General features: G+C 47.3%; 1 protein-coding gene across 7 annotated transcripts in view; it reads left to right on the top strand.

The window, feature by feature from the left end:
- Nucleotides 1-13,829, top strand: part of LOC110833483 (uncharacterized) — a 61,505-nt gene that overhangs the window by 35,347 nt on the left and 12,329 nt on the right. For all 7 annotated transcript variants that reach the window (XR_015538715.1, XM_087360918.1, XM_087360917.1 and 4 more), the window contains exon 2: nt 5,448-5,480. Coding sequence is in view for 6 of the 7 variants with exons in the window: in XM_087360918.1 (XP_087217044.1) it covers nt 5,448-5,480 (33 nt within the window). In the remaining variant the exon portion in view is untranslated. The remainder of the gene's footprint in view (nt 1-5,447; nt 5,481-13,829) is intronic.

Below are 13,829 nucleotides of genomic sequence, written 5' to 3'. Positions count from 1 at the left end.
CCGGAGCGTGAAGTTGAAGGTCCCCGCACGAGAGCGTTGCTGTCTTCCAGTCTTAAAGTCGTGAAACCGTTCCGAAGGCGAGACCCGGGTTCTGATGGAACCCGTAGACGCGTCCAAGCGACGAGCTGATAGTCGCTCATCTGTCACTGCCCCGTGCTGCAGTGTTCCCGAGTTTCATCGGGTAAGATCTTCTTAGAGACTCTTGCAAACGCCAGTGAAAACAGCTCTTCTGCGTGGCAAGGAACCCGTCGGACGGCGAGGAAGTGCTCCATCGTGGATCGAGCTCTCGGCCCGTTGTGGTTTCAGGGATTAACCTCTTGAATTACACTGGTAACTGCGCGTACAACCTGCTTCAAAACGCAGAAACTCTGCGTTTTGAACTGATTCTCACATTAAACAGGTAAAGAATATTAACCACTCGATATTTGTCATGGAAACGCGTTCTGTTTTCTCTGACGTACGGACTGAATTTAGATCTGCTTCGGCTTTAAAGTTCCTTCCGTGGTTTTTGTCGCACGTCTCTGTCAACTTCTACACTTCTGTTTATATCGATTGGGCAGTTTCGATACATGCTGGATGTTCCAAGCACGTTTTAAAAGTGTTTTTACCATTTATTTCGATAGTTCATTATTACGTATCGATTTCCGTTACTACAGAAAACAAAATCCTTCAGAGAGAAAAAAAAAAACTAAGCGGAGATGTGAATTGGTTAGTCTGTAACTTTGGGGGTTGGGGGGGGGTTAAGGGCTCCTCACGTCGGTTTAACTATTGACGTGTTGAAGCTGACACCGGAAGAGCGAAGTGTGTCCTAACGCTGGCGCGGGGATCCGAGGACCTGACGTGAAACGGTCAGCGTGCACTTCTGGGGTTGCACGGCGTCGCCCGCGGGGCGAGACCTTACACAACGCGCGTGACTTCGTCTTAAGAATCGCCTCTTTCGTCTTGTATTCGCAAACGGACGCTGTCTCTTCCTGTGATGACATCGTCCGTCCTGTGTCCAAATTGTGTTCACTTCCGTGCGGTTCATATTCAAAATAAGTGGAAAAATTCGCCTAGGGATCGGCGATCCCAATCCGCTTTAGGAAGGTCCCGGGCTCACACGCGTACGCGATGATCGGCTGTCCGGACTTGGGTCTTCTTTGGTTTTCCTCAGTGCATCCAGTAATATTCCGCGACAGACAGCCACTTAAATAGACGTCATCCTTCCACATCCTTTCCGGTTCATCACTCAGTGAATGCGCCTGTAATCCGGACGACCGTTCCATCAGCAATATGACACCGCTGAACTCTTCGCGGTGTGGCCATGATGAATCACAGACGTGCGCAGGTTAATTGGCGTGGCGTGTTATTTATCATTCGAGTAGCCTATAAATTTTAATGTGAAATCATTTAGCGATGCGATTAACCAATATACAATTACGAATATCCATAAATGAACAGTTTAATCCATCGGCACAACACGAAATGACTAGTAGTAATGGCTTACAGCTATTAATCTTTTACTTCGCGTTCCATTATGTTAATTAGAACCTCAGTCACGTGACGCGTCCAACGAGCCCCAAAGCGCACCTATTTGCCATTTTGCAGCAGACAGAATAATAGATTTTCCAAGTGAGGGATTGAGGGCTAAGCCCCCATATTATTGTTTTGAACTCAGTGTCGATGCCGGAAGAACAGGTTCAGCACACGGAGCCCTTTGAAAGCCGCGGAAACAAATGTCAACTTGTCACCCGGGGGGGTTACTGATGCCCGTGGAAGGGCCCGAGGGCCCATGACGGAGGATTTCACAGGCCCTTTGAGACTTCAGACTCCTGGCCACAAGGTCACGCACCTACTGGCGTCGGCTTCGAACTCTGTTCCGTCTGCTATCAGTGCCGTCCACACCAATTTCTCCATCAGTTGTCAAATATCGAACATTGCGTATTTAACGACGCTCTACGAACTACTGCTCAAATTGCAAAGGTTTTGACTGTTACTAACTTTTAGTTGGATCTATGATGATGAATCGTGTGTAGGATTCGGAGGAATAAGCTGTTTCAAGTTGAATTATCTCGATGTCGAATCTCATCTGTGAGTGAATGGTCAAGTTGGGATGTGAACTCGGTTACGTTAGCATTTGATTCCAAGTGACAAAATTTTCGCTGGAACCAAATTCCACGGACCAGAATCTTGCTCCAGAAGCTAACAGTCGCTCTGAAGCCTAGGCGCGTCTAAGAAATCGCATTTAACAAATCAGTCCGTACCGCGAAGAAAACACGACGCCTCACCATTTCAAAGATCAACTTATTAGCGCTGTTTAAGGAAATAATCGCTTTCTACATTGAGAATCATTTGAAAGACGTAAATACAAATTGAAGAATTACCGATTGTGGGCGCAGGTGGTACACATAATTACCAGTGGGCTTTAAAAGGGCTGATGAGCTGTACGAATTTAACGAAGTGAAAACGGTATGTCGTGAGGCTGCACGCAGACCGCGTGGTGCTGGGATCTCGGGCGATTTGAGTGGCTCGCAAACACGCAGTCAAGCACCCCCCCCCCTCCCCCGATCCACCACGCACTCAGTTCTGAAACTATTGTCCGGAATCAAGTAGACGCGATGAGGAGCCACAGACTTCATCATCCGTGCCATTGAGGCGGCCCGGATTCGAGGGCGCTGGCGTTCATACGCGCATTCACCCACTTCATGTTTCGTCCGAGATTATACCTGTCTGCATTGTTCAGGTTTTCTAGTGTTTATTGTTACATGCGCTCTAGAAGTAATATCAACAAGTGCCCCCCGCCCCAAACCCTGTCTTCTATATTTCTCGGTCTCATCTCCCCCCCCCCCGACCCCCAACACGCGATCAGATCAGACGCAGGCACGCTTCTAATGCTCCCCCTTTTTAATATTATCTTCTGCCGCTACCACGGCTCAATGGCTTCCTGATGTTACGTCTCGCGTTCATTTCGGTTCTCGTCTTGGCCCGCTCTGATCGTGTATGTGGGGACTTTTCGTCTCGTCATGCTTCAACAACAGATTTATTCATTTATTTATTCATTTATTCATTCATTTATTAATTTATTTATTCACTCATTCATTCATTTATTTATTCACTCATTCATTCATTTATTCATTTATTTATTCATTCATTTATTCATTAATTTATTTATTCATTCATTTATTCATTCATTTATTCATTTATTTATTCATTCATTCATTTATTCATTCATACACAAAATCTAATACGTTCAGGTGATCCTTGTCACTCGTGTGGGCTGATTGAATGTGAGACTGAGGAAAACTGTGACGGTCAAAAATCGAACTACATACTGTGCTCCTGCAAGACAACATCACGTGACGCTGTTCTGCTCCTCATTTGACCGTCTCGCGGGCCGTAATTATGTCTGCAGCCGCGCGCGGGTTAGCAACACAAAGGCAGATGGATGTCCCGTCCCGTCGACGGATACGTAAAGGGGCGAAGTCACCACCATCTTACACGGGACTGAAATCAATAGACGTGCTTCTGGCTGCAGCCAACAGGGGGCAGAAATTCTTACGTTTCGCGTCTGACAAGTGAGATTTCAGGTTCTCACGGAAACTGGTATGAAGACGCCTGCCTTCTGGGTTGTTGGGCACTTAACACCCTGACGATGGAGGCAGGAAGCACCTCTGAAAATTAGAAAAACTTGTGTCAGACTACACACTGCAACATCCCACAAGAAACTTCCACTTTTGCTGGTATCTAAGGTAGATGCCCCGATACACGCCAAGCAGGCGCTTGGGGGGAGAATTCTTTTTCTCTGTCTCTCTGCGTCTGGGTCAGGCCCAGCCTCCCGTCCAATTGGTACAGGGGTCATTTCCCGGGGGTTAAGGGCGGCCGGGGCGTGATGCTGACCACTCACCCCCCCCCCCCCATCTAGTGCCGAGGTCACGAATGAGGCTACTGAAGCTTCAATTTTTCGTCAAAATGTAGACGAAAAGTCTCCAATTCGAATAGTAATTATCAAAGTGAAAGATTGATTTCATTGAAGAATTGTAGCTTACAAATTTCGCGTCATTGTATCTGCAATGAGGGTATGTAATCGTGTTGATTTTGGTTAGTTGTAAAGTTGTCGATTCTTGTACGCTTTGTGATGTAACAAAGTGACCGGGGGCTTCAGGGCTGATCGCTGGTGCCTTCCGACACTTCAGAATGCCCCCACAGAATTAATGCGGAGGCTGGTCCACAGCCCGGAGGCTGGTTTTTGTGCCGTGTAATCTGTTATTTGCTGTGTGGTTATAAATCAGCGGAGGTGTCAGAAGGCACATGAAGTTCAAAGCGACTGTAAATATTCCACGAAGAGGAACGTGTGTGTACGTTTCCGGACCGAGAGGGGTGGACGGCGTCGCCTCGAAGGCCTGCAGCGACCCTCAGCGGTTTCAGGGCCCTTGCACAGATTGAACGCAAACATCTCCAGTGCAAATCCTCGCATGCCACGACGCCGAACGACAATGAGAGATCGACTCTCTTTACGAATCCGGTCTCTGCTGTTGTTGAAACGCACGTAATTTCGTTAAATACGCGTTACAAAATTTGGAAAGGCGTGTCCTTCGGGAGACACTGACATTTCAAAGGAATTCCTTAGGCCACATCACAGACGCCATTGTTATTGCAATAATGTGAGGTAATTGTTGCACTGACCACTTGGAAAAACACAGTTGATGACATGGAGATAATATTAAAATGGTTTTAAGATAATGGAGGGTATGGACTGAATATGTGCCTCAGAGTAGTTAGCGCTGGTAGGCTTTTGTGGTCGCGGTAATGAACTTTCGAGTCACGTGAAAGGCGGGGGATTACTTTTGGCCAACTGAACGACCGTCAGCTTCCCAGGAAGGGCCGTGTTGCATGCAGTAATATCCTTCATACAGTCCATTAAAGGAATGAATCTGACCAAACTTCGCTTTTGAGTGACATTCCGTAAGTTTCGGGATCAAAGCCGATACGTTTCGTGGTTTGCCTCAGTCCCTCCGGGAAATGTAGTCACGTTCGCTCCCTTGCGTATTCTTTGTCATTTATTGTTAATTAATTATCGCATTATTCAGAGATGTTTAGTCGGAGCTGCTTGGAGCGTCGTTAAATTTAGGATAATTTCGCGATTATTTCGACCGGTATTCTTACGTCTAACCCTCTTTTCTGTAACACCACTTATTTGTGTCTGAAGCCTTGATGACAGACACGATTAAGCCAGTCGAATCAATAATAACTGTGAACAGCTGGGCAACTATTATGACCTCGTGGCAACAAAATTGTTCTCTCCGGTCTGGCTTATGGACGGACGGATCTAGACTCAGTCTTTCGCTGGTCGGCATTCATCCTCCGGTTCGCAGAATGTAATGTCAGGGGCTAATTGTTTTATCTGGCGAGTTAATTACTCCTCTGACGCATCTGGAGCTGTCTAACACTTGTTGTCTGTTTCATTGCAGGTCCCACATGTGGCCTAATAGCCTCACAGCTGGGTAAGTTGGTACAACGTATTTTCACTAGAATTCTTTGGATATCTGCTCAACTTCCTTTCAGCAAGCACGAGGTATAACATAATTTAAGCCCTAATCTCTTTTGACTCATCAAACTGGTATAAGTGTGCAGTGTAAGTACATTGAATTAAAAGGGACCTTCCTAACACGCACTTCTATTTTAAACACATGCTCATTTGTATCTCCAAACAGATCTCTGTCAATATTTTTACTAGAGTCAACCACGAATATATTGAGCTGCAGTGATTTTTCAACCCGGGGGTGGGGGGGGGGGGGCGATTTGAGTAGATGTGACTTATTTATTTTTATGCTCTACTGATGTAAGTTTTAAGATTTTTTCCTCGCATTTATTAAATTATGTCTGTTTTGGTCGGTCTGCGTTCTGTTCAATCGAAATGTACGACGTGATTTTTAGGGGGGCCGTGGGGGGTGGGGGGTGCCAGAAGGGTCGAGGAACTTCGCTGTACTGCACTGGAACAAAGTGAGCGAACTTGCAAATTGCAGACAGAGAAATTGTCTCGCTTGCTGATGGAGTAAGGACAGAGATTTAATCGGCCAAGTAAACTTTACAGTCGGGGTTTTCCTCAGAATGACTTTTCAGCTTTTAATCCCCGAAAAGATCAGGTCGGCTAATCATTGCTTTCAGGAGACTTAGCCAGTTCCCGAGGATGAGCCTTTGTAACTAAATGCGACGCTGAGACTTGGCTTAGCAGATGTTAAGTGCATTTCAGGGCGTCTTTTTGACGTTCCGGGCACAAGCGTCAAGTTTGAGAATCGATTAATGTTATTCGACGTGGTTTTCCGTCTGTTGATATGTTATTGTCTCTGTTCTTGGTTTGTGCAAGTGCGTCGGCGTGTTCTCTGATCAAAGACGGGCTGATTACTAAACAGAGAATTGAAGGGAATCGGGGAGGAGATGTCTAATTGGTCGTAGTATTCCCTCATTGGTCTGGATGGACTTCGAACCGAGTGGCCTTTTGTTCAAGCGCCGAATAGAGCGCCCCCTGAGGTAACAACGCGAACCTCACACCAAACGCAATTAGCAAAGCCGGCGCAGATGAAGAATCGAGCGGTGTCCTGCCCGATCTACGTTTCTGTTAGCCTGTTGAGTTGTTATCATGCATCAGGCCGCTTGTTGCTTTGTAACGCTCGCTGAATGGAGCAGCGCTGACTGATGGGAGACAATGGGAGAGGCGATTAACAGCGGTCACGTGACACAGGTGTCTCATCAGGCCAGCAAGCGGGAGGACGTAATCTGATTGCCAGCAGTTGTCCCGTTCAAAGGGCTTTGTCTGATCCGGTCGTGAAGACAGAAGTGTGTGCCAAATAAGACGGGGACACTTCTCGTATAAACGGAAACGATGCTGGGGACAGATCATGTCAATTATCAGTAGAAATCTCGGATGTAAAATCGCTTGAACTCGGAATTCGCATTAAACTTCCGAAGAACGCAAGACGACCAAATTTTTATTTTCCTTCTTTTTTGAATAAATGTTTTGGAGCTACGGAGGGGGATGAGGGAATGTTTAATGCGCTCTGAATACAAACTCGACCTTCTCGGTGTTGCTGTATAATTCTCACGCTTCGTACACCTACAAAGTGGAACGCACGTTCAGGGTTTTACTTACCTTGTCAGAGCATTCGCCGGGAAATGGAAGCTATTCGGCAAGCCCGCTCCACACTTCGAAATTCCCATGAGATATTCCTGGGAAAAAATATACTTGAAATTTTTCTGAGGAAGATTTGTAAGTTCTACGTTTTCTGACGGCTTAGTCGGTGAAATGGTTTGGGTACGAAGCCCGCCGAGGGAGCTGGGAACTTGTGTTTCGAACACTGTAGAATGCAGTAGGCCATGGGAAAGAGAATGATTTTTGTTACAGCGTGTTCTTTACGATCTGCCAACTTCCCTAAGATTTATATACGAATATGTGATGACTGTGTTTGTCGTCGTATGTGGAAAACTTCAAATATTTTGAAAATTTATTTTGATTTTTCCCCTTTTAAGGCCGACTGAGATGGCTGTCTTCTGGGTTTTAGTGCCGTGTAGTCTGGTAGAAGTTTACCGACGTTCATCACCCTGATGATGGAAGCAGCAAGAACCACCGAAACGTCGGTAAACCTCCACACCAGACTACACGGCGCTACAACCCAGGAGACAGAAATCTTCAGACTCACCTCAAATTGTACCATCCGGAGGATGTTCACGCAGACCAAATCAGTAAAATTGCTTGCAGAAGCCAACTTAATCTTAAGCCAACTTAAAAAAACGCACAGAACTTATTAGGCTTAAAACTTCTGTAGTTCACTTTTCCACGAAGACTGCAAATGGAGACGTATTGGGAAGTGGAGGTTTAACGTAAGTACACGTGTTCTTAACCTCGGCTCCAGATGCAGCTGGTCTCCCAGGGGACTGATATGTCACCAGGCTGACGTCTGGTTGTGACTGGAGGGAAGTTAGCTTTGGGGTTGGCAGTTATGAATTGCCTATCAGTATCAAACCCTCGACGCACGGAGTATCTTAAGTAATTTGTGAAAAGAGTGTGACGATCCTTGGGGCGAGGCGAGGGGGCCCTGCGCATTGATATTACGATGCGAGAAATAGACCGTTTATTGTAAAGGGACGCTTTAAGCACCCAAGAGTACAAATCTAACGTAAAGCATCTGAAAGCAGTAATCCCAGAACGGAGGTAACAAGAAGTCGTAGTGCGGTCTTTAATAAGCGAGCAACTTACGGGTTAGGCGCACTGGCTTTGATCTATTTTGAGTTTTTAGGGGCTTAAGGAGGGGCTTGCATGGGGCGCCTGCGCCCCAGGGGGCACCAGCCCCCTTCAGTGCCGGCTGAGCAATTCGTAATGCACGTTACAAACCAAAAATTTATCGAGTCAAGAATTTTAAGTTGGACGAAAAATGTAAGGTTTGCCCAGGAGACTCGCGTTGGTTCTTTTTAGGAAAATGAAAATGGCGGGGTTTTTGGCCTGTTTTGCGAACTTCGCGTGTCGAAACGAGAGGGCTCACCCACTGTGTGGGGCCGTCACTCAGGTAGGCTCTGACGCCATGCAGCTGCACACCGATGTTACTTCAGCCCTGAACATGGAAGAAGTTTGTTTCTCCGAAACGTTGATATGTCACAATCCAGAGGACGGACTTCGTCAGGAACAGCAGATGTACCCCCCCCCCCCCCCCCCCCGAGGCTTGTAATGTTAATCTGCTGAGGCAGACTTAGGGCCGAAATGACTTGGCCGATGTTTTCCAGTCTTTGCTCCTGGTGAAAGGACTTCCATCGACAGGCGTAATCTGGGCCGGGCGAGTAATTAAAACTCTGATCATCACAGATGTGCGAGTGCAGTCGGGGCTAAGCCCCTGGGCAAATTGAACCCCCCCCCCCCCGGCCACTACCAGTGCTCACCGGATCGGAAACGAACGTCCTCGACCGCGAATGTCAGTCCACTCGAAGACGCGTTCCAGCGCACGGGCGGGCGCCCCCGATCGCAACAAGTGGACGGATCCAGGCGCGTGTCAGACACTTTCGCGGGCGTGTCGCTGCTCACCGCGGAAACTGCTTCGGTCAGCCACCAGTGGCGTGTCTGCCGGCCGAGGGGACACTGCGCCGCGCAGTCTGGTACGAGTTCACGATGTTTCGGAGGCTATTTCCGCCTCCATCATCAGAGCGATCCGTTCCCACGCGTTTGGACCGCCTGGACGGTCACTTAGGCCGCTTTAGCTCCAAAAAGGGGCGGCGGTAGGCCAAAGCCATTTTGGACGCTGCGAACTGAGTCCCGGTGCGTTCAGGGGCCCACCCGGTCTCCTGTCCTCGTGTCCAAAGGTACAGGGCTTTAGAGCACGTGGACTGCACTCCTCCGTACGTCTTAACAGCGTCGTGTTCAATCCTTTGCAGCCAAGTGGTAACTATATGTACCACCCGCTTCAAGAATCAGTAAATCCTCATTTCGTATTCATACGTTTCTTCCGGCAAACAGTAAAAAAGTTTTCATTGCAATGGTAAATTGTGGTGTTTTCTTTGCGGTTCGGACTGGATTCTGCATGCGCGATCCGCCACTGCACACAGTTTTTCCAATCGGGGCTGTAAGAACGCCAACACGTGACGCGTTTATTGCCGTCATGATGGGAGTCCCCCTCCCCCGTCAGGGCTACTTGTATTGGGGGGGGGGGGCAGAGACCCCTCATCTCACTCCCAGAATATGAGCATCAGGCAGTCATCTGCGGCCATGCAAATATTTGAGGAGCGGCGTAATGAGACTTGATACGTCGATGGGTTTCTGTTCCATTGGCGTCCACAGGAAACATTTCATTCGGCGTCGCGTTACAAGCGCAAAGCAAACGACGCCGGATGCATTACGTCCACACTTGAAGGACTCGCCGTGCTGTGTTCGAAGGCGGACGAGTCGCGCGGTTCTCATTACAGCGGCCGTTGGTTCGAATCCCGCTCGAGATAAGACTCGTCTGTGCCCCTTGGAGTTCTGCCAAACGTCTCGTGCCTTCGTTAAACGCTGGTTCAGGATTGGGACAGGTCACACGGCTTAATCCGCAAAACCTGAGGAATAACAAATGAACGCAGTAGACACAGAGCAGTCACTAAAGGACAATGCTTACCATTGGGTGAGATGGTAATGTTGACTCTTATTATTATTTATTATTTAGTGTTCTGTGTGACGACAGGTCCATATGAACAGAATCCTTCCATCCTTTTCTCGGACTGGGACCTGTTCATATACGTTCTTGGCAGATGATCCAGAAGTGGTTTGCCATTGCCTTCTTCTGTGTGTGAATGGAGTAATTGTTGGGATGCCACGGAGGAAAACTCCGTGTTGCCTAGACCACGGCCTTGCCCAACACAAGTTATAAATTCGGGCACCGCCGGCAATCGAACCCGAGACCCCTGGATTAACAAGGCCAGCGTTCTAACCGCTAGACCACCTCATCTTATTATTATTTAGTGTTCTGTCTGACGACAGGTCCATATGAACAGGATCCTTCCATCCTTTTCTCTTCTCGGACTGGGACCTGTTCATATACGTTCTTGGCAGATGATCCAGAAGTGGTTTGCCATTGCCTTCTTCTGTGTGTGAATGGAGTAATTGTTGGGATGCCACGGAGGAAAACTCCGTGTTGCCTAGACCACGGCCTTGCCCAACACAAGTTACTAGCAGGCCTAAATTAACGCGTATGAAGACGGCTGGAGGTTTTTTCTCCTTTCTTCAGGAACACCGCATTCTTGAAGTGTATTGCGTAACATGTCTCATTGGCACTGATGTTAATTTATTATACAGGGTGTTCAAAATGATACGCCACAAAAGACAGAGAAATTTCGGGACAACAGCGTGAGCAAAAGACTTCTGGCAGAAAGTTGGGATAAAATCTGAAGTGCAAAATGTTATGCTTCACAGAGAGGCGATTTACAAGAAATGCTCATTTGTCCTCCATGAGCGTTCGATCGCCCCAGGTGTAGCTCGAATCTCTTTTCCGGCTTGTCACATGCGTCGCCGAAGTTGCTGTCCGGTGTCGTGTTGACTGCGCCCTTCAGATGGCATCACAGGCGATCTTGAGGGACCACAAGCCGCAGCGCGAGTCCAAAAATTGTTTTATGTCGCGGGTGAAATAGAGTTAGAGCTTCGTTACACCCGGACTAAGCAATTCGTCGCGTTGTTACGGTCTTCAGTTGTCACTTCGCCGCGGTCCCAAGTAGTGAATGTGTAGTCATGCAGACTTAAAATATTTGTTTAATAAAGAATACAAATCGTGTGTATAGCCCTCACTCTAGGCTGTACACCCGCGTTCACACAAAACTCAACACGCATGAGCAATGTCTACTCTCTTAAAGGCAACTTCCAATACTCAGACTAAGAAAGAAAATCACGACTTGCCCACGCGGCCTTCCGTCAAAAGAATAACAAACACTTCGAAAGAAATTGACAATTGGTATTTGAGAAACTCCTTCATCTTTTAAGTCATAAATCGCAAACTAAGTACAGAAATATAAGTGGAATGCGCGCACGGACATCAAAAAGTACGGTTTGCCTGGTTACAAGGGCACTTAGTGCATTAGACGTAGTGTTACAAGCCTGTGAAAGGTTTTGAGTTGCTTCAACCATTCGATGGTGCGAGGGTTGGACTGGACGGGGAAAACCCTGAATCAGGATTTCCCACCCTAAAAATACCCTCTTCAGAAATTACTAATCCGTTAAGGTAGGCCTATATGTACGTGAATTCCTAACTTGTTTACAAATATTTTAAATACGTACATCCTTACGTATAAAAAATCTCGTAATACGTGTAACTTCCAGTTAAATTTTAGTTTGTTTAAAATTAGACTGTGGGTAAATATATAAAATCATGCATACAAACAGAACTGTTTACTCTTTGGAAAGACACTTAGTGCCAAAGGCGTTTCGACCTCAACAAATCATCATCAGTGGCAAACAAATTAATTCATGCGATTCATAAGACGATGGTTTCTTATAAAACCACACTGGACGTTACTCGTACAAGAATTGTATGATTTAATATGAATTAATTCGTTTGCCACTGATGATGACATCTTGAGGTCGAAACGCGAGTAAGTCCTCACGCGGTCTTCGCCCCATCACAACCTCGACAGGCCACTTCAATTTCATAGTAGCGGTTACTCTGAAAATAAGTAGCCTGCTGAGACTCGCTCAGTCACTATCAGCTTATCATAAAGAACTCCTACGTAGTTAGTTGCCGTGACAACCATCGCTAACCCCAGATCGCTGTCTCCTGGCTGCCAGACGTTTCAGAGATGCTTACTGCCTCCATCATCAGGGCGATGATTCATCGTAGTAAGGACCTCTGAAACGTCGGTAAAGTCCTACCACGACGCAACAACCCAGAAGACAGCCGTTTGGACTCACCACCGTGAAAACCTTAAATCCTACTCAAATTCGACATTGCAATTGACATTATGGATGCGCCGACGAGGAGGTGTGTTAGAAATCGAGCCCCTTTTGAAGTGAATTAGGAGAGTTCAGGAGGTTTCGTGCCCCCGACGGAGTGTACGGCACAGATCGGAAATAACTCAGTAGATTCCGACGACATTTTCGCGGACGAACCCTTTTTCGGCGCACCAGAGCGCGTCGCTTGTAGCAACAACACGTTCCTTGTTGAATGCTGTGTGTGTCCACACAGAGCCTCATTGCCAGGACGTTTTGCAATACATTCCTCCCCGCGTCCCTCGCCGATGCTTTTCCGAGCGATTACCCCAAATAATTGCTGTTCATTGTAGCACTGATCTCGGAGGGAGTACTGGTGTGCCTCTCTCTGACAATGGCGCGGCCCAACGCAGCTGTCTGCACAGAGGATGTTATACTGTAGCTCTCTTTCACGACCCCCTCCCACCCCCACAGTTGGGTCCCATTGTACGACCCCACACTGAATCACTGGACCGCTTTGGGACCGCGATTTCTCAACAAGGGGATTCTGTTGGTGAACCCAGAAATTCCAGTCCCAAAGGAAGACACTCCACAAAAACTCTGCCCTCCACCCTCGTCCCTCGTCCCTTATATGTGATTTACCGGTGACTCATATCATATTAACGTCTCGTTTCGAAACCATTATTAAGATTCACTCCCCCTTATTCTTCTTCTTCTTCTTCTTCTGAAGTAAGTACACCTTGACTCGAGTCCACAAAAAAAAAAGGAACACTGCTGTTTCGTCTCGTGCACCTGATCTGGGTAATGAGCTCTGTTTGCTAGTGGAACGCGGCTCAGAGTCGAGCGTGTTTTGTCAGTGTTTGCGCTGAACACGGCCGATTCTTTCATTCATTTGTTTGTCTTCACATAATGGCGCCCCCCAAACCCGAGGTAAGTCACGGAAGAGAGGTTATGTGATGAACTTTGCACATCTAAGCGTTGCTGTAGAGAGGCGAATATTACGGTAATTTATTTTAATCGTAGGGAAGTTTTATCGGGGCGGCTGAGCATGTAGCACGCATAGGTAAGTGATACAAACGACTTTACTAAACCCTGGCGGTACGAGACCACTATGGAGACTTAAACGCAAATGAGATGATGATGATATTAAAATGAATCTTAGAAGAAACAGGGAGTGAGGTTGCGGATTGCGTCAATGTGCCTTTCGACTCTTGCCGACAGCTACGAAAGGCGCCGAGCAGTGCGTTGATCAGCTGAGCGACTGTCAGTTTTGCAAGAAGAACTCTGCTCCATAGAGTTGGTTGTACAACTGTGATATTGTAACGACAGATTTGTGGGGATTCTACTGACACGTGGTTCGTGGTGGGGCTGAGCCCCTAGACGTCTGTCTCACGTTTGTGTTCATTGACAGATAAAGGCAACT

Source organism: Zootermopsis nevadensis, unplaced genomic scaffold (assembly GCF_977971745.1).
Source record: "Zootermopsis nevadensis isolate Lab colony 2312 unplaced genomic scaffold, Znev_1.0 Znev_ptg000050l, whole genome shotgun sequence".
NCBI classification, from domain to species: Eukaryota; Metazoa; Arthropoda; class Insecta; order Blattodea; family Termopsidae; genus Zootermopsis; species Zootermopsis nevadensis.
The sequence above is the reverse complement of the archived record's forward strand: the minus strand, read 5'-3'. Positions and strand labels throughout refer to the sequence as shown.